General features: G+C 42.8%; 1 protein-coding gene across 1 annotated transcript; it reads right to left on the minus strand.

Annotated features, from left to right (window-relative positions):
- Window positions 1-5,538: 5,538 nt before the first annotated feature.
- On the minus strand, window positions 5,539-10,080 carry LOC132447982 (zinc finger BED domain-containing protein 4-like). The gene is made up of 5 exons (XM_060039045.1): window positions 9,242-10,080; window positions 8,690-9,157; window positions 8,029-8,565; window positions 6,265-6,398; window positions 5,539-5,569 (listed from the first exon to the last, which is right to left on the minus strand). Exons 1-5 carry the CDS (start codon window positions 9,341-9,343, stop codon window positions 5,539-5,541), a joined length of 1,272 nt encoding a protein of 423 aa, XP_059895028.1. The 5' UTR covers window positions 9,344-10,080.
- Window positions 10,081-22,373: the final 12,293 nt, after the last annotated feature.

Consider the following 22,373-nt stretch of genomic DNA (forward strand, 5'->3'; position numbering starts at 1 on the left):
ACGGCCCTGAATCAGACACTGACTAATCTCCTCCAATTCTGGACGGTCGCCAAGCTGATCGGACACTGCCCCTCCCCAAAACAGAATACGATGTTTCCAAAACTTAACTCAGTGCTCAAAACACACACACACACACACACACACACACACACACACACACACACACACACACACACACACACACACACACACACACACATTGATACTCACACCCACCCAGTTAGCTGCACAGTGTCTGATTCAAGAAGGATCTGAAAACCTGATTCTCAACGTCCTTTGTCAATGACATCGTCCTTGTGTTTCTGGGTCACCTGTTACTCAGAGATCACCTGGATGCTAATCAGGTCGCAGCATTTAATACGATCCAGGACTAATCAGACATATATGTGTGGAGGGAGGCTGGTCGTCCAGGTAGAATACATCACATTAATCTATTGGAATGACCACACTACTCATTATCATCCTCATCCCCATGGACACACGCACACGCGCACACACACACACACGCACACACACACACACACACACTTACACAGACAAACACGCACGAGCACACACAAACACACACCCACACACACACACACACACACACACGAGCACACACACACATGAGAGCACACACACACACACATTCATATGTATGTATGCGCACATACACACACACACAAACACATGCACACACACACACATTTTAATTCTTTATTTGAATCCACCAATCACATTACAAGAGACAGGATTCGAATATTTCAGAGATGATATAGGTCTTTGTTCAAGGGTACAAAAAACACCTTCTGCGCCCCACACTGCCAGACTGCCTATCACCTTCCTCTTCCTGAGGTCCAGCAGGAGGGAAGCTCTAGCAAGCTCTCTGACAGTGGCATCATCATTGTTGAGCATGCTGATGAGCACACACACACACACACACACACACACACACACACACACACACACACACACACACACACACACACACACACACACACACACACACACACACACACACACACACACACAGATCTCTACCTATTCCTATCAAAGTGTTGATGTCTATCAGTGAGAATATTATTATCCTATTACCCCCAAGGAAGTGTGAATAGACAGACCAAACTTGGATCTTCGCTCGTACGATCATTCTCACGATGGATCTTGCGAACCATCGTGAATTTCTTTGAAGCGTTTCCAGAAACTCCTCTTTACATGAACGCACGTTCACTGCACTCACGACGTTCGTAGGATTGTAACTGTCCACTGACACAGTGCTGAAACGGGCTATGTAGGAGGGAGAGACGCAGGAATGTCGCAGGAAGATGGGGTTAAAAAGGGTTAAAATATCTCCCCATCAAGGCCAACAGCAGAATAGACTGCAATAATATGAATGCTGAAATAATTCCATATTACAAAAATCCAAAATAGCTTGTGTGACAACTACATTTATCTTAATGTGCTGATTTCTGAAACATACTTTGCGCAGCAGAGAGAGCCGACTTTAACTGATTCCGCATAAGGTTTCATTGATTGGCGCGCACTCTCTAGTCCAGAATATTTGTAGACATTAAAAATGCAACGTTCCATTCATTCATTATCATTCATACGCAGAGGCTAGGCATTGACACACGGCTATTGCTGACCCGATTAGGAGAGCTTGGTCTAGATCCTGCCCATATTGTTGGGCAGGATGAGTAGGCTATAGGTCTTTTTACACTGCCAAGCTTGGCACGCCTGGCGATTTCACCTTCTTATCTCAAGTTTCCCTGTGTAAAACCGAGGGGGTCAAATCCCCCGTTCGTCACAGCGCAGGCTTCCTTGGTTCACTGGGGAAGGTGGAGTCTCTGACCTCTTTAGAATAACTTGTATTATTGCATACTCCCGAATGTTTAAATTTTTTTATGAATGAAGACACCCGCATGCAATAATGAGTTCACTTCAATGAGTGTAGACTACAAACGCGAATAACTATGGTCAGGGATGTTCGTTACTGTCTAGACAGGGTCCAATAAATTTCGAACTTCATCACAGCCTCACCGAAGCGCCAACAGTGCTTAATGCAAACAATCGCAACTAAAACGCGTGCAGAAATTCTCTGACACCCGCTGGTCTCAGCATGATGCATGTCTACAGTTGCTTATATCTTCTGTCATTGATCAATATGAGGACATTTTAACCACGATGGTTGAATTAAAATCAGAGGGAGACAGCAAGTGCAGCTCGAAAGCGACCTCCCACACAAGAGCAATGTAATCATTCGATTTTATTATATGCCTTGTGACACGGCGTTTGATCGGTACATTTCGGCTGCGCATGTATTTTTGGAATTTTAAATTGCTGCAATACATTATGTTGTTGTTGACTTCTAACATGTCTCTATCTTTGCTGTTTAAATCTAAAAGTAGTCTATGAGTAATATATCGGCGGGAACCACTGTTTTTGGTTGTGAAGTTCCGCCAGCTGGGCATTCCGTGGTATTGGATGTGTTTGAATAAAACGCATCCAATACACGGAATGTCCGCTGGTGACGCCACTGAGGCTATAGTAGACTAACGATGCTCTTAGCATCCTACGAGTACCCCTGGAGTCCTTGTGAGCTACGTGCCTTTTTACGAAGTTCGTTACCAACGATGCTATCGGGAAACGGTGTGAAATGTACGATGCTCGTACAACGCACTTCACGATCCACTTAGGCGTTTCCCACTTTCGTTTCCCACTTTCCAACGCCGAAATTACCCTTATGGTAGGGCGGGGTTTAAGCCAGATGTCTATAGCTGCTGCATCCGTGTAAGCATCATGACCTCATAGAAGCCCGACACAGTGTAGCCCGCTATTAAATCCAAGGAAAAAGAAGAACATGGCACAATAAACCAAGAGCAACAATGTAGGACGTCCAAGAAGGACTTCAAACTTTTGCGCAACATTTTCTTCAATTAACTAAGCTTTCGCCGTTGTACAGAAATACCTTGCAGGTACTGCATTTGTTTGTTATTGTCCCCCTGTCGCACGGAAGTGACGATTCTGTCGACCAATCAACGGACGGCGTGTGTGGCTTGACCTTGTTGGTACCATTTCAGACGTCTCAGTACCCCAACGGAGGAGTAATTCCAGATGAGTACTGCTCAATATGGCTCAGTCCGGATAACGCCCACTTTTGGCGGTGGAATGTCTTAATGGTCCGTCGGGTCTTATGGTCTGCGTCATGGTCTTCACTGGCCAGTCCCTCCAGAAAAACGCGATTATGCGATCGCATAATTCAATGCATAATCAGCCTAAGTCTGCATATTCATTTTTTCAAATATGCCGCACTTTCACCGCATAAATTGCCAATTTCCGCGAACAAAGCAGCCATTTCCCCCTGTTGCCATGGGAACGTTATGGAGTGACGTAATTACGCAACGTAAACGTTTTACGTTGCGTAACATTTACGTTTACTCTTTTGTAAAGCTTCCTCTGTTAAACAGGAAAATTTATTTTTTTATATTTTATTTATTCATTTTTACAGAAGTTGTAGCAGATACTTTTTGTAAAGCTACAGAAGTTGTACTCAATGTTTTGTAAGTTTGAGCCATGTTTTAAGGTCTCAAATAAAACAAGATGAGAACTTAAATATTCCCACTTACAATTGGGGCATTTAGCAGATGCTTTTATCCAAAGCGACTTACATCGTTTAATGCACACATTGACAAACCGGCGACAGAGTCAACCATGCAAGGCGACGGCCAGCTCGTCAGGTCAAATTGTAAATATTCCCAGCACTTTCTGTGATGTAGTATGCTTGTTTATCATAGAAAGTAATAAGAAATGACTCTTTACATTAAGGTAGTAGCCTAGTGAGAACAGGGTGTTGGGGAATCACTTTTTTCCCCTCTTTTTCAAACCGCAATTTTCGCAAGTGCCCGCATTTTTTCGCAAGTTCCCGCATTTTTTCGCAAGTTCACGCATTTTTTGCAAGTTCCCGCAATTTCATCACATAAAATTGCATAAATATGCCCTTATATTTCAGCGCATTTTTTAAGAAAATGTGCAGCATAATCAAGGATTTTTGGCCGCATGAATCACAAAAAAACGCCGCATTTTTCTGGAGGGACTGACTGGCCTGCGTTAGACTTGGCCCCCGTAAAATGCTGCTTGCAGCTTTAATTGTCATTATGATTATTATGATTATGATTATTAAATGAAGAATAGGAATGTGATTATGTCTGGTTGCCATGGCGGCGCGCACGGTCGCAGCGGCTTATAACGGCTCTTCCCTTTCGGTGCTTTATTTGTTTTTTACTTTTATTTACGTTTTTGTTTGTGTCTACTACGCAAGGAAACATTTGCTACAGTAGACAGTAGGGATGGGCGTGAGGAATCGATTACTCGAGTACTCCTCGTTACAAATGAACTCGGTTGGTGGACAGGCAAACTCGAGTTTGCATATACACACACAGACAAGTTTTCTGAAGCAAATGTATACATTTTCTGTGTGGCACCACTGGCGCGTGCCGTGCACAAAGCAAATGAAATTAGTATCAAATTACTGTACGGCGCGTGGCGTGCCGTGTGTGCACAACGCCAAAATTCAAAAAGTTAAGAGATGGCGGTTAGAGCAAAGCGCAGCGAAGTATTGAAATACTTTACAGAAATAGGAGATCATAAGGTGAAATGTCAAATATGCCAAGCGAAATTGAGCTTCCAGAGTACTACAAGCAGAGGCGGAGTGGCCGTCGGGACGATCAGGAGACTTCCCGGTCGGCCGGCCGGCCAGCGAGGTCTGGTGGACCGGCCCGCAATTGTGTAGCGGCCTGCGAAGTCAGTTGGACCGGCCCACAGTTGTGAGCGGCCGCGAAGCATCTGCAAGCCGGCCCTGAGCATAATTTATTCCCCGTCAAGACGCCGTGAAAATCCCCTAAATAAACAATATATTTCTCGAGAACATCCAACCATTATTTATACCACTTGCTTACTCTCTATGTCTCATTCATGGGTTTTTTTTATATTATTTTTTTTTTACTTCATTTAATTCTTCATTATTCAGGCGTTACAGAACTTTCATAGCCATAAATAAATAATACAAACTACAGTTTACTTTAATTTGTTTGTTCTTGAATTGACGTAGAATGGAGCAAAGACTCCTGGGATTGGGAAATGCGTTTATCCAATAAACAGCTTGCAGGGCAAGTCCATTTTCGGAAATGTAGGGGGATATATGAGCGGCCCCACGTCTAATGGCATGACCCTAAAGACACGTCAGACAGAGAAGGCGAGCAAGTTCGTGGTTGCTTGCTTTTGTTTACCGGCGTTGCTATGGTTACCGGTCTTGTAAGGAAGTGCGCCAATTATCGGAGTGCCAATTCTCTTCCGCACAGAGCAGAACTGTGGCCTATTTTACACATTTTTATTTTATATCATTCATTTTTACCGATTTTTTTTTTTATTACTGAAATAACAAACAAAAAAGCAGACCCGCAGCAACCAAGTGTGTCGGTTATTTTCACCGGAACTACTCGCCAACGGTAACCGCTATGTACGAGACTGTTGCGTGTCTGTAATATCAGAGACATTGCTTCACCCGTAGATCCCCGACGCAGCCGTACAGCTAGGGGGCACACGGTCCACCGCTGGGATCGCAACAAAGACTCCGGTAAGAGCAGAGGAGGTGGTTTGTGCATCTTTATACACAACAGCTGGTCTATAAACACAACAACTATAGACACACACTGCTTCCCGGACTTAGAGTACATCACAGTTAAATGTCGCTCATTTTTTCTGCCCAGAGAGTTAACAGTAGTGCTAATCACGTTGTGTTTACATTCCTCCTGATGCCAACGTTGGCATAGCCCTCTCTCTGCTGCTAAAATCCATAAACACTCAGCAGCGTGCTCACCCCGACGGTGTTCACATCATAGCCGGTGATTTTAATCAGGCAAACTTAAAGTCCTGCCGAAGTTTTATCAGCACGTGAAGTGTCAGACCAGAGGGAAAAACACATTGGACCATGTTTACACTAACATTAAATATGCTTACAGAGCCATACCACTACCTCACTTAGGCCAGTCAGACCACCTCTCTCTGCTCCTTACCCCTGCATACACCCCTCTCAGGAGAAGTGCACCACCACAGACCAAAACCATCACCACGTGGCCTCAGGATGCAACGACAAGACTGTTTCCTACACACCGAGTGGGATGTTTTTGAACACCAGGACCTGGCTGTCCACACACTGTACTTTCCTACATCAAGTACTGCGTGGGAAACGTCACAGTGGACAAACGCATTTGTGTGTTCCCCAACCAGAAGCCCTGGATGACCAGCCAGGTCCGGACGCTCCTCAAGGTCCGCAACTCCGCCTTCAGGTCTGGAGACAGAGAGCAGTACAGCGCTGCTAGAGCCGACCTGAGGAGGGGAATTAAGAAGGCAAAGGCGGACTACAGGAGGAGAATAGAGGATCACCTCTCTGAAAACAACCCACGGCAGGTGTGGCAAGGCATTCAACAGTTAACAAACTACAGGGGACGCAACACCACAACTGTGAAACTTGAAACTGTCAAAAGTAATAATAAATAAAAATTTACTGAAAATTAACCAATGAAAATCAGACATTGCTTTTGAATTGTGGTTCAACAGATTAATTTAAAAAAACAAATTAATGAAACAGGCCTGGAAAAAAGAAATAATTTGACCATAGGGAAATGTTAATGCTAAGGTGTGTCCTCTAATTAGCATCACAGGTGTCTTCAAACTTGTAATCAGTCTGCCTATTTAAAGGGTGAAAAGTAGTCACTGTGCTGTTTGGTGACATGGTGTGTACCACACTGAACATGGACCACAGGAAGCGAAGGAGAGGGTTGTCTCAGGAGATTAGAAAGAAAAGTATAGACAAGCATGTAAAAGGTAGTGGTGCCGAGATGATGCCTCATGAAACGTCAAAGCCTCAAAGCCAGATGAACCACCAAAGTGGTTCGTGCTCGAAGCCTCAAATGAGTACGCTAGGGACATCTAGTGGTGAATAAAATTATGACAACCCAACCCAAAATTTGATTTTTGCTTCGTGTGCCGATACAACATTAAATCATTTGAGAATTGAAGTCATTTCAGTGATACATGTGTGTGAGTGTGACATTCATAAAATGGCACAGAGCTCATGCTAGAAAATAAATCATTTGGCAAAAGTGTGTCTTAACAGACGCTTTTATCCAAAGCGACTTACATCGGTAAATACACACATTGACACACCGACGGCAGAGTCAACCATGCATGGCGACAGTCAGCTGTCAGGAGCAAAGTGACAGGGTCACAACAACACTGAGCTAGGAGGAGCTGGGGATTGAACTAGCAACCTACTGGTTACAAGTCAACTGCTCTACCTCCTGAGCTAAGCCAACCCACACTGCATGTTTACTGAGAAGGACTCATTAATTTAATAGCCATTAAAGTGTTCTGGACAGTGGTTATTGAATTTTTTTGGCAGAATGATAGAACAGATTTTGTAAAAGGGGAAATGTGGTTGAGATGTGGGGGACAGTGTTTTGTGTAACTTTGGAGGGAGGTGCAGGGGGGGTAATGATTTTATTCAGAAACAGGATTTGGCTAAAGATTTTTATTCAGAAAGAGGATTTGCTCCAAAACCTTTGGGCTTAGCCTGTTTCTCTTTTTTGAGACAACCTCTCCTGCCTTAGAAAAAACCCGCTCGCAGGGGACAGAGGATGCAGGGGTACACAAAATTTTCAATGACAATATGTAGAGGTGTGGAAATAATAGTTAGTAGTGCATTTCCCAGTATTGGAGTGGATCATCATTTCTTTTGATGTGCGGTTCTCTTAAATAGCGCTGGACCTCTACAATGGCATCAGCTGTGGCACTATTACTTTTTTTGCTCAACTGCTGCACAGTTGCGTCCAAATGGCGCCACAGTTGACCTAGGGAAAATAGATAGAAAATGTATTAAATATCATAACAAAATAAACACAACCAAAATCAAATTTTCTCTATGAATTTACCAGAGGAGGTGGAAGGGCCTTCATCGATCGCTGCCGATGCAAGTGGAGATGATTGTACCTGTATATCACTTATCACTTGACCACACTCAGTGGTGAGCCTTTTCACAGCTTCGTCAGCCTTGGATGGAGTGAGGAAGCCGAGAGTTTTAAACCGTGGGTCCAGGAGAGTAGGGAGGGTCAGGATACTGGTCTTTTGGGAGCGGCTAAGGGATTCCATTAACTTCAGTTGTATTGATTTGGTGAGACGTTGGGCCATGTCAGTGTGGATGGACCCAAGCTGTTCACCGAGGGTTATTGAGACCATCTTCAATAGTGGAAGAATCTTCGAGGCTGACACCCTCTTTTCCTCCGATAATTCAATGGTAGCCTCATTAAATGGGCCAAGCACACCAAGGCACTCCTTAATTATGGTAAACTCCATTGGAGTCAACATGGTGACTTCACAAGGGAGAGAAGCCATAGCTGCACTTACAGCTTCTCTCTCTGAGTGCAGCCTCTCCAACATTATATAGGTGCTGTTCCACCTTGTCTCCACCTCCTTCAGCAGCTTACGCTGTGGTCTTCCCATGCATTGCTGCATCTGGGCTAGACTTTCCTTTACACAGAAAAGAACATATAAAATATTAGTTGGACAGTGCTACAACAGTCACAACAGGATAATGATATAGTAAAGAGAAGTGATGTTAAAAACAAAGAATATGCAGCACAAGCCATAATACCTTAGCAGTGGTACTAGACCGAAAGAGTGTTACAATTCTCCTGGCACTTGTACGCAGCTGCTCGAGTCCAGGGGTGTCATCCAAGGATTTCTTTACCATCAGGTTGATGGCATGAGCTATGCAGATGGCTTGTTTCATCTGCAGCTCCCTGCCACATGCAAGCATGTTGGAAGCTGCATCAGTAACAAGACAAGTCACCTTGTGCCTGATGCCCCACTCCTCCATAATGGCACCCTTAGCTTCAGCCAGGTTATGGGCTGTATGGCTCTGTGGGAAATGCTGAACCCCAAGCAGTGTGGTATTCAGCACACCATCTGCAATAAAGTGGCAGGTGACTGCAAGGTAGGCCTCCATATTCATGGATGTCCACATATCAGACGTAAGACTGACTGCAGTAGCCTGCTGAACAAGGGCCTTGGCCTCCCTTTTGCCTTGGTGGTAGCGTTCCTCCACCATGGCCTTTAAAGCCTGAGAAAACAAGAACACTGTTTAGCATGACTTTTAAAGAGATATATAATGTAGGTTAATGAATGATAACATAATAATATATACCTGTCTGGTGGGCAGAACATATGAAGGGTCAAGTAATTGTACCAGCCCCCTGAATCCCTGGTCGTTGACCACAGTAAAAGGCTGGCAATCCTTCACCACCATGTCCACTAAGGCCTCGTCCAGTACCTTTTTCCTGGAAGCTGGGCAAAAGAGACAAAACAAGTGAACAAGTAGTAACCTTATGGTATAGCCCACTTATAATGCATCATGCATAACAAAGAATACCAAAACGCACCTGTGCAAGTCCCAGCAAGTGCTGTGGTTGTCTCCTCTTTCTCATGAAGGGCACGGTAATGCCTCAACATGGAAGATGTATTGTTATTATATCCAAGAAGCTTGTTGCAGATTAGGCATTCCACCTATACAAACAAAAACAACCAATACAAAAGACAACATTAAAAAACATTACGCTACTTCTTGCCAAACCATGCTTTAAAATGAATAGCCGTATGAATAGGCAAACCTTATTGGGAGCAACTAGATTAAAATGCTCCCAAACAGGGGAAAACCTTCTCTTTTTGGCAAACTCCATGATGAATAATGAACGTGATGTTTCGATTGATACTACAGAAAATGCAATGCTCAAACTACTACGATCACAGACTAGTGGTATATTGAATATACCACAAGGTTGTGATCGTATACGGGACATCTTTATAGTCGAAATCTCCCGCCAATACTGAACCCATATTTCGAAGCAGAAGCCCGAGGCGAAGCCTCGAACGTCACACCCTACGTCATTTCGCCAACGTGAATCCTACTCGAAGCGGAGCTTCGCTGGGGGAGGAGCCGAGATACTCGACACACGCCTCGATGCCTCGACGCAAAACGTAACATCACTAGTAAAAGGTAAAGGCAATGGGCCAATTGCTCTGTCAGTTAGCATTGCACTAGCTGTGCTGCGCTTTAAAACGGTACTCCTTAAAACTCTCAGCTGCGCACGAAGTTGAACGTGATTGCTGTTTAAGGACTCAGGATCAGCTGATTCCTAGTTCTTCTCGTGTTAAACTGCTTGGAAACCGGAAGTACTCTGATTTCTAGTATACCCCAGCAGATGCAGTCTTAATTTAATGGTGGATGCATTTTGTGCTATAATAAAAAATGCTATAATAATTACAAACAAATGTAATGGGAATGTAAAGTAGGAATGTAAACTTGAATATAATAAAACGCAAATAATGTTGAAACATATTATGAAATAGTCTAGGCTACTTTTTGTGGAAATCTGAGTCTGGAATCTGATTCTGCCCTCACCTATGTCAATCAACTACTTGTCATTGTTTTCTCTTGGTGTGTATGCAAACGAGATTAATTAATTAATTGAAGACTAACTAATACGGCTGTGCGAGTAATTAGGGTCATTTCACGCCTATAAATTCTCGGAGAAGGAGTGATGAACATGTCGCGGATAGGGAACTTCAACGAGGAGCAGAAGTTATATTTGCTGCACTGCATTCGAGGTGTTGTGGACACGGTGGAAAATGCAAGGAAAGACCACCACGTTCCGAAGAAAGGCTGTTTGGGATAATCTCGCAATCTCATTCAACTGTAGATTTTCCAGCAGAAGACTGAGCAGCCCGGCACATTTAAAAAATCTATGGAAGCGCTTGAAAGTAGAAGCGCGAAAAAAGCTATTGCTGAGCGGACAAACGACCAAGACCTGGGCCCCGTGAGCTGTGAAATATCTCTTGTTATTCCTAATATAATAAGTGCAATAGAGGGGGTACACGACAGTGATAGTGTCCATCAGGTACACCGTTATAATTTCTCATATTGTGTGAGTGCGCAGGCTAGGTTACTGATATGGCATATCTGATATCTTTCTTTTTTAATTCCAGGGCATCAGTCAACTCCACTCTCACCACCTGTAGAGCCTCTTTGTCTCTCAGTAAGACAAAGCGAGCGGCCACCAACACCTGCATCCTCCAGCGGTGTTTCAACCCCGATCCACAGACAAGCTCAGCGACACACCTCCAGCCGTTCAATAATCCCCCTGCCCCACAGGCAAACTCCCCAACCTACCTCCAGCACCATCACTGCGTCCCAAGCATCCGATGCTCAGCCGGTTGACCCAAACCAGTCACTCAGCAGCACCAGAATCCTCCTGCCCCAGAGGCAAACTCCCCAACCTACCTCCGGCACCATCACTGCGTCCCAATCTGCTCAGCCAGACCGAAAGTCACCCACCAGCGCATCAAGTTCCGAAGCCCAGGGCACCCCGTCCACAACCAGGGAGGGCAAAAAGGAAAGCCTATGACGCTAAAATGCGCTATTATTGAGCTAAATTGCATCAGCATGGCGATTCACAACCACTGACCAGCAGCTCAAGTTGTGTGTGTGTGTGTGTGTGTGTTTTACTTGGTCGTGTAATTTCTTAATAAATATTTGCTTGCATAATGGCCAGTGTGCGGGATTCCTTCTAAGTTCATAATTTACGACCTTTGGTCATCTCCAACGCACCTGCCCGCAGAAAATAGGTGTGCAAAAAGCTTCCTTTTTGTGAGCAAGAAGCTAGCCTGCGAGATGTGTAGCATAACCCTGGCCTATACCATGACTAAGTGACTTGATTTTCCGCACCAAATATATGACAATATGGATAATTCAAACTACATTTATTCGTATATAGGCTGAAAAATAATATCAAACGAAATTGACGCGTAAGACCACTAAATGGTGATCAACTGGGGTTTTAATCTTGATGCTAATCATTCTCGCAAGCCTACATCTTATCAGTCTCACTTTATCACACTATTATCACAGTATGCATTTTAGCGATTTTGGTCGTAATTGACCATTCAATCAATGAGGTCACCAATTTGCCATTAATTCTGGGCAGATTGATCATGGCAAATTGCAAACACCTTAAGGACTTGGGTGTGGCCTTTAAATGGTCATTGTGCTAGTGGTAGTCTTTCAGTCATGGATGCCCTAAATGACACTGTGATGGTGGTGCGCAGAGTGCAAGCAGCACACATTATATAAGCAGACGATACAGGCTACTTCGTGACCCTTTTTGAAGATACAATGCTGAACAATTCCGACGTCGGTACCGTCTGTCCAAAAGAGCGGTGAAGCGCCTTATTGCCTTGTTGGCAAATCAACTTGGGTCCAGAGGTAGAGGGAACATGCCTGTGCCAGTAGCGCACAAAGTTCTCCTGGCTTTACGGTACTTTGCCACGGGGACGTTTCTCCGCTGCTGTGGTGACAAAAATGTGATGATGAGGAAAATGTATGAGAAAATGAAGAGACGGATAATAAGAATGATAAACAAAGAGCCCAGAACAACCTCCAAAGAAATTAAAGGTGAACTCTAAGGTCAAGGTACATCTGTGTCAGATCGCACCATCCGTCGTTGTTTGAGCCAAAGTGGACTTCATGGGAGACGACCAAGAAGGACACCACTGTTGAAAGCAAATCATAAAAAAGCGAGACTGGAATTTGCCAAAATGCATATTGACAAGCCACAAAGCTTCTGGGAGAATGTCCTATGGACAGATGAGACAAAACTGGAGCTTTTAGGCAAGGCACATCAGCTCTATGTTCACAGACGCAAAAATGAAGCATACCAAGAAAATAACAATGTCCCTACTGTGAAACATGGAGGAGGCTCAGTTATGTTCTGGGGCTGCTTTGCTGCATCTGGCACAGGGTGTATTGAATCTGTGCAGGGTACAATGAAATCTCAAGACTATCAAGGCATTCTGGAGAGAAATGTGCTGCTGTGTCAGAAAGCTTGGGCTCAGTCGCAGGTCATGGGTCCTCCAACAAGATAATGACCCAAAACACACAGCTAAAAACACCCAAGAATGGCTAATAGCAAGACATTGGACTATTCTGAAGTGGCCTTCTATGAGCCCTGATCTAAATCCTATTGAAAATCTGTGGAAGGAGCTGAAACATGCCATCTGGAGAAGGCACCCTTCAAACCTGAGACAACTGGAGCAGCTTGCTAATGAAGAGTGGGCCAAAATACCTGTTGACAGGTGCAAAAGTCTGACAGTTACAAAAATCGTTTTGATTGCAGTGATTGCCTCAAAAGGTTGTGCAACAAAATATTAAGTTAAGGTCATTTTTGTCCAGGCCTGTTTAATTAACTTGTTTTTTAAAATGATTCTGTTGAACCACAATTCAAAAGCAATGTCTGATTTTCATTGGTTAATTTTCAGTACATTTTTATTTATTATTACATTTGTCAGTTTCAAGTTATATCAGTGACCATTGTGGGTTTTTCTTTCATTAACAGAGGGGTACCAACAATTTTGTCCACGTGTGTATACATATACATGCAGATTAGGCATTCCACCTATACAAACAAAAACAACCAATACAAAAGACAACATTAAAAAACATTACGCTACTTCTTGCCAAACCATGCTTTAAAATGAATAGCCGTATGAATAGGCAAACCTTATTGGGAGCAACTAGATTAAAATGCTCCCAAACAGGGGAAAACCTTCTCTTTTTGGCAAACTCCATGATGAATAATGAACGTGATGTTTCGATTGATACTACAGAAAATGCAATGCTCAAACTACTACGATCACAGACTAGTGGTATATTGAATATACCACAAGGTTGTGATCGTATACGGGACATCTTTATAGTCGAAATCTCCCGCCAATACTGAACCCATATTTCGAAGCAGAAGCCCGCTGCTGAGGCAGCGGGAGCGCTGCCTCAGCAGAGCGGAGAGAATCACAAAGGACAGCTCAAACCCTGGCTTTCACCTGTTCGACCTGATGCCCTCTGGCAGGTGCTATAGGTCCATCAGAACCAGGTCTTCACGGTTCAGAGACAGCTTCTTCCCAAAAGCTGTATCCACCCTGAAAACACACATGCACTGACCCCCCCCATTTCTATTTGGTATACTGTTGTACTTGTTCTATTTATATTTAGTTATTTTCTCGAATGCTCCAATTGGGAAAGCTTACTAAAAATTGTGTTGTACTTGACTCCTGCAATGACAATAAAAGACTTTCTATTCTATTCTATTATTCTTGATAATAAATACAGAATAAAGAATTCAATATTTTAGATTTAGTATAGGATTGAAAATGCACTTGAATCATTTCTCATTGCTGCTGCTGTTGGGGACTGTTCTTCTCATTTCACCCTGATGGGTAGACTGCTTTTCCACCCCCCCAACACTGCATCTGATAAACACAATCAGCAGGGCATCCAATGCAATCAAAGATACAGGGTATATTTCATGCTGCTCTCCCTGCTTACGTCTCTAATGTGATCTCTGTAGGACTCACTCTGCGTGTGTTCACATGACACCTCGCTGTACACTTCAGGTGTGACATTGGTTTCAATACACTACAAAACCCTGTCATATATCCAACAGATCCAAAGAAATTCTTGATATATTAACACATTCAGTGGGAAACAGCAATCATACATGACTTGACTCAAAGATTACAATAGATTTTTTATCATGTAAATAATATAATTAGAATACAATACAATATAACAGAAAGTGCCGTTCTTATATTGAAGTAGACCAAAAACGATATATCGTATTTATATGAAGCTTGCCAGATGTTGAAACTGACCATTATTGACCTGCTTTTAACCATAAAGTACTAATTACTCTAGTTAATTATCCTAGTCCAGAGAGATTCAACCTAATAAAACGGAATGCCATATATATGATCCATCAAATGATCTTAAACTGTCCAGACAACTCCACTGATGATTTCCCATGATGACTTGCTTTCACTCTGGGAAGCTGGGATTGTGAGTTGAGCCCATTGGAGCTCATTGGATAGACAAATACGCATTGTATTATATTCTGATATGATTGTGTCAATGCAATATTTATATGATATATTCACAGTATTGCCTTTATACTAAATGTACCACCTAACTGCAACTTTACAGTAAAAAAGAAAGCTATTTCTAAACAATTTTATACATTGGAATATGTAACATGGCCTCATGAAGCCAAAACATATGTAAATAGTATTTTCGTAAGTGTTTTGAATTGATCACACCAGTGTTTAATTGATGCTCTAAGAGATATTCATTTGATAGCTGTGTTTACTGTTTGGTGGGAAAAATATGTTTGGAGAAGATTTTGTGGAGTTTTGACAAAATGATGAGATGAATGACCACTCTTCAGTTTTTTGTATAGAATTGTGAGAAATTGAGCTATGGTTTCAGGAAACATGTTCAAACTATTGAGAACAACTATCACAATCAGTAGCTCAAATTGAATTAAAACCTGTGAAACCAACCATCTTTAGCCTGCACCCGGCTCCGACCCCCACTGTGCACGGAGCCATTGGGCAGCTGCTGGGAGGACCTGAGGCCTTTTCATCGTGAAGGGGCCATTGGGCCAAGGTGGAAATGACAGCTGAGATCAGTGAGGTCATATGACCCAAACCTCTGAAGGAATGGATATAAAACAAAAACGCGTTAAGAGACGATCCGCTAAATCTTGCCGCTACACACAACATGGATCTCTGTCGCCCCTTGCTGGAGACGAGGAACTGAAGGCAAGTTATCGGTTCCCTTTTTTTACAACCTGGGCGTGTGATTAGCCATTACTAGCCTGTGCCTCCCATCAGTCTCTGCCTCTTAAACACTTTCTATTACTTTTCTGCAACAGAGCATTTATATTTCTAAACCTCAATCAATGTGTTGATCATTATAATATTATTATTCTACAATTATTAAGTCTGACAAAAATAGTGTACACATGAATGTAAATAATAAAGTATATTTTAAAGAGAAATACCAATAATTTATTACATATTCGATATATTAGAATTAAGTAACGCATATTTGAAGGCATGATTTGATAACTTCATTCGTTTTAAGCTTTAAAAAAGCTTAAAAAAAATAATTAAAGTAATGAAACGTATGTATAAAGGATTAGGAGGCTTGGTGTCACGGTTAGCGGGTGGCAGGCAGGCAGGTAGGACCCAAGGAACACGGGTGACGCGGGTAACACAGGGAACACCGGGAACACAGGTAACACACAGGACATAACTCACCACGAACTAAAATGATCCGACAAGGAACAAAGGAAAGACAAGGGCTTAAATACCAAACACACATAGGGCACGCAACGAGTAACAGCTGAAACACATTAGGGGAGGGAGAAGTAATCACACAGGAGGGAAACCTGACATGGGGAGAAACAAGACTGATACCAAAGTAAAACAGGTAACACACCAAAACAAGACAAGGAAACCGACAGACCATGACACTTGGCCCCCTGTAGTGAAAGGAGTAGCAAGTCGTGATTATTTAATTAACGTGCCAGGATCAGTAGTGAGCTAAGCAATAAGATGATGAGCATAGTGTCCCTCTTGTGGTGTAACTACAACCTTCATTTGCACGATTGTCTTTTCATATACATAAGCTGTTTCCACCCATGTCCTCCGTCTTTTTTCCGCATTTGTAAATCAGGAGGTTCAACCGTGAGGGTCATGCACACTTATTCACACTTGATGCCCGATATGCGGACATCGGTGATGCTCAGACATCAGTAGAATCAACAGGGGTTTAGGGGGGTAGGCTTGCAAGGGGCGGGATATGACGTAGGGTGGAGGTTCGCAAGAGGCGGGATATGACGTAGGGTGGAGGTTCGCAAGAGGTGGGATAAGGACGGCTGCTGCCACTATGGTTTGTTTTGGTTTGACCGCAGAACGGGCAAAACTCATCGCGAGCATCTTAAATGTTGCTGCAGCGATGCATCATCTAGTTCATGATGCATCCACAACATCCGCATCAATCGATGAAAGATTGGATAATGAGATAGAGAGAAGTAGAAGAAACAACGAAGAAGAAAAGCGTTGTGAACAGATTTTTTTTTGCTTCATTTCACATCTGACAAACACTGGGACAAATGCAGTTGATTTCTGTGTTTAACTGAGAAACAGGGAGTGCAAGACCCAGACCCTATGATGTTCAGCCAACTGTTGTAAATAATAACTGTTACGAGAATATCATTTGTGTGTGTGAGAGAATGACAGTCTGGTGTGTGAGTGGACGAGCGAGGAGAGCGAGCGGCAGCGTGTGTCAGTTTGGTGAAGTGATGAACTAGTCCGGGTGTGTCTGTGCAAATGTGTACTGTAAAGTTAGTGGAACGAAGAATAAAGTACCCAGCTTGTCAAGAATCGGTGGCCGCTTCATTCTGAACATATTCCGACCGATAAGCAGACCCACTGCCGGTCAAAGTGAAGGGTGTTCCCCCTGAGAGAACTTCGGCCCTGGAGGGAACGTCTCCCCTGTGCTCCTCGACTACGATCTTGGAGCCGACAGCAGTTAGGTGTAACAATAATGTAAAAAAACATTTTCTATATACGAGTGCAGCTGTGAACTCATGTATTGTAATATATTGTATGATGTGTTCTTTAAGGGTTATGATAAGACCTTTTCTTTTAGCGTTCACAACAAAGGACTCTTAAAAGCAGTGCCATCATTTAAATATTTTTTAACTAATCAGCGAACAAAAGGCAACACACTGATTATCAATTAGGGTGCCACTCAATGACATGCTAATGCAGACCGAAGCGTCATCAACAAGCCCACTCAAATGGTGTTAAATGCTGACCTTCTTCTCTTCATTCACATATACGGTAGTTAACATTTCCGCTGGCTAAAATACTAACTCAGTCTTTTTCAGGAGGTTTTCAGGATACCAATGTCAGGATATGTTGTTCACATATACAGACCGTCGGGAGAATATCGGGCTAATACAGGCTTTACGTGCATTTATGTTGTTCAATGTTAACATGTGCGTTTATCGTTGCCGCCACTGCACTGACTATGACATGTTTGTTCGTTGGGTGTGCTGTTTCCTTATGCATTGTTGGTGTTGAATAAATACACCTGCATTCGTGCGGTGTATGGGATGCAGAGCTACAGTTGACTTAAGCCTGACTCTGTGTACTTCTTGGCCGCCGCTACAGTATATTATGTATGCATGTGTTGTGTAGAAAGTCGTCTTTACTACAAGTCTTTAAGTGATTCTGGTTGGATATAATATTGTTATATTCAAGAACACTCAATCATCATCATTCAAACGATATACGTTCAATGGAGTTGATCCCACTCATCCTCGGCACTGAGTGCACACAGCCCTGTTTAAAGATAAGGCCAGTATGTCATGGTGCTGGTGCAATACCTCTGGTGGCCACCAGATGCCAGTAAAGCCAAGTCAATCCGTAGTTTAATTTCCACCAAAAGAGGGAACAGATCCCTGCCCAATTCGCTAACATTGGAATAGAGTGCATTTGGAATCAGTTTGAGACATCGTGTTTGAGAGCCAATCATGCTCAGAGCGTTTGAGTTGGGTGCTTCGGCTAACATTTAATTGACACTGGTTAGTCACAGCTGTGGTCACACTCATCAAAAAATGCAAACCCCTCAGTAAATGTGCTATTAGCAGCATTTGGAACGTATGAACGCAACAATGTACTTTTTGTTATTTTGTTTTCCCCTCAAAAAAGAAGCAATGAATTGGCTCCTTCTCGATCACACTGTGATGAATGTTGAGGTTTATTAGGGGCATGAACGCAGCCCTCTGATTGGACGTTCCTGCCAGCACCATAATAGCTGCTTTCACAAGCAGGGTGACCAGATGTCCCGCTTGGTGAGGGACAGTCAGACATTTCCATTACTTTTTACACGTCCCGCAAATTGAGACGTTGTCCCGCATTGTTATTCACAGTAAGACTTGATATATATATTTTTTTTAAATGGGTGTTTTATAATCTGGCAATCAAATAGCTGTGTGTGGAGACACAGCCGTCATCAGGGGACAGGGCGGGCTGTTTGATCATGTCAATCAAACTGGGACGCCGACGCAGGTTAAGCGCACACCCACCAACAAGAAACAATGCAACTCAGAACGGCATGCAGCAAGAGAAGGAGGAAAGCACGACCCGTACGGCGCGTAAGAAGTGGAATTGCAGCTACAATAAAGACTGAGAAACTATATCAGTGCAAGGCGAGTCAGGGAAAGTTCACAGGGTGTCTCATTACATGATTAAAGCCTCTGGCTGAGTCTTACGTGACATTTCACAAGAACTGCTAATATGACAACAACAGGTTTGCATGAATGTTGTCTTAAAAAATAACCATTAGTTATAATACCATTTCATATACTGAGTACATATTTTTGGTTGAGCATAATAGTTCATATATTAGTCTAAGCAGTTGCTAAGGCTTGAAAAATACATTTAAAGCTTGTCTTTTAATGTACAAAACCCCTTGGTACTATGTCTAAAAAACGGCTTAAGGACACCGATGAATCAATCTCACTTGACAATGTATGTATCTTTTTTTAAACTACAGAGGATTAATTCTCCACAAGAGGTATTTCAGTGACAGTACAAATTATTATGAATAACCTTTTTGGATTGGGCTGTACTGTAAAGCAATTTGAATTCCCACACAATTCTCTGAGGACATATACACTCATTCAATTGATCACACACACACACACACACACACACACACACACACACACACACACACACACACACACACACACACACACACACACACACACAGCATACTAACATCTAATCAACAAATAATCTACCATTCAGCCCAGCGGCGGAGTCTTTATTTACTCTTCACTTAGTCATTGGGTGTTCCTTATATCTAAAACAACATGGGATGTAATTCAGGAATACGGCAGCTTTCTCCAGGATGACTCCAGGCAGGCGCTGGCCATAAGGGATCAAACACACAACCTTTACCCCGGGAGATGAATACCTCTATCTTGGCCCTCGCGGTGTCTTCAGAATGATCCACTATAATAACATTGATTAGGTTACTTCGGACTCTGAAGCCTCACCCAAGGAGTGTCTGATATCTATATAACTGCTATTGCAATCTGATGGAAATATGCTTCTTAAATCTTCCATCTCTCTCCTAGTCGTTTTTTTGCGACCTTTTCTCAACAGGATAACAAAGAGGAAAAGTAAAATCATTTCATCACAGCAAATCAGAGTCATATTCGCCTCTTCTTCTCTTCTTGTAATCAATCAAGCATTACGCATTATGCTTCCATCGCTCCGTCACACTCAGCTCTCATCTCTGCGTTTGCATGTTGTGCAATCATGCTCAGTCGTGCAAGTTACAATACAAGTGCAAACAAACACACACACAAACAGACACAAACACACACACACACACACATTTGGGAAGTGTGTGTTTGGGGACAGGCTAGCCTTCAGACATTCTGGGTACTTTTTGTTGGGGACAGTAGTTTTAATGACTATCTTGGGACGTATGTTTGGAGAGTCCATCGTTTTCATAACTGAGATGCTGCCTCCCTTTCCCAGACCCGCTGAAGGGCTCGAGTCAAACTGCTTCATAGGAGGAGATGGATGATCTGGGACCCCGGGGAGAACACTCACTGTGTAACTAAGAGTTGAATTAGAACATGGACTGAGAGAAAATAAAGAGAATCAGAGACAATTTGGTGATTAACAGACAAAAAGACACAAGGTGGGTGGGAATTACCTGAATGATTATTGACCGTGATCATTGAAAATGTAGCATATTCTAACACCTATCAGCGTAGGTTGTGTGTATGTTTGTGTTGTGGAAAGTATGAAGCTTGTGTGTTTATATATATATATATATATATATATATATATATATATATATATATATATATATATATGTGTGTGTGTGTGTGTGTGTGTGTGTGTGTGTGTGTGTATGTATATATATATATATATGTATATATATATATATATGTATATATATATATATATATATATATATATATATATATATATATGTATACTTGATGCCATCATTTAATATTTATGTGTGTGTGTGTGTAGTGCAAGGGGACAAGGGGTCGAGCAGGAATCAGCTCTGGCATTTTGCCTGCTCAGATCTGACTCCCTGTCAGGCGGTAACATTGTCGGGACGGGCATAGAGCACAGAGCTACATCTGATGTTAAGACCCCTTCAGGTGGAGTGAGCGAACAAATCACTAGAATCTACTGAGGACAGATTTAAATCTGTGACCAGATACCTTTGCTTTTCTGGTGATTCGATAACATTGTAAATACTGTTTACTTTGCTTGCAATCAAGCTGGTAACTTGATGTTCGTAACAACAAGCATATGTAGGGGCATTTAAGGCATCCATAAATGCTGCATTTCCGCCCCCTGCTTGACTGTCACTTGGTCCATTTACTCTGTCGTTCGTTGCTATGCCGTCTTTGAAATACCGCAAGACGAAGACCAAGAACGTAGCTGGATGTGTGAATCGTGATTATCACTAGCAGGGCCTGAAAGGATATTTAAGTCATTTACAAAGAACTATGTGTGAAAGAGGTGGAATCGTTTGTGTGTGAGTGAGTGTAAATGTATTAGTATGTTTGATTGTGTGTGTGTGTGTAGTTTATTATGCCCCCATGTAGGGGCTTACCTGACCCCTCAAGTCTCTCATACACACACACAAACACACATACAGACACACACAAACAAACACATTTCTTTGTGTGTGTGACGGGGAGGGGTATTTTGATAATGAATTTGAGTCAGAATGAGGGTTTGTGTGAGGGATAATGTGTGTGCTGTGTATGTTTGTGTTCCCATTTAACGATGTGTGTTTAGTTCAGGCAGATTTGACGAGGCGGACACATTTGTTCTTCTTGACTTCTAGGTCATGGTAATGCTGTTGTTTACTTTTCTGCTGGCGTGTTGTAACCAAGCTATTTCTCTATCTCTATCGCCATCTCCCCCTTGCCTTCTCCACTCTATCTCTCTCGCTCTCTCTTTCTCCCTCTCTCTCTCTACCTCCCTTTCCCCCATACTACTACTGCTCTCTGTCTCTCTGTCTCTCTGTCTCTCTGTCTCTCTCTGTCTCTCTATCTGATCAGGTCCAGGTCTGTATACAGTTCTTCCTCTCATATAAGTGGTCCAGGTGAGCACTGTCTGAGGGAGCAGTAATAGTCTTCACCCGAGGCAGACAGGCTGGCCATGAACACATTTAATAAGCCACAGGGTAAGAGTAAAAGGCTCTCACGCCAGACACAGTGTCTGCCCACACTCCACACGTTCAAAACCATTATCTTCAATGAGTGCACTCACACACAACATAGTGCTGTAACTTCCTGCCCTGTTCAGAGGCTTGGCCCGCCACG

Source organism: Gadus macrocephalus, chromosome 19 (genome assembly GCF_031168955.1).
Source record: "Gadus macrocephalus chromosome 19, ASM3116895v1".
In the NCBI taxonomy this organism is placed as follows: Eukaryota; Metazoa; Chordata; class Actinopteri; order Gadiformes; family Gadidae; genus Gadus; species Gadus macrocephalus.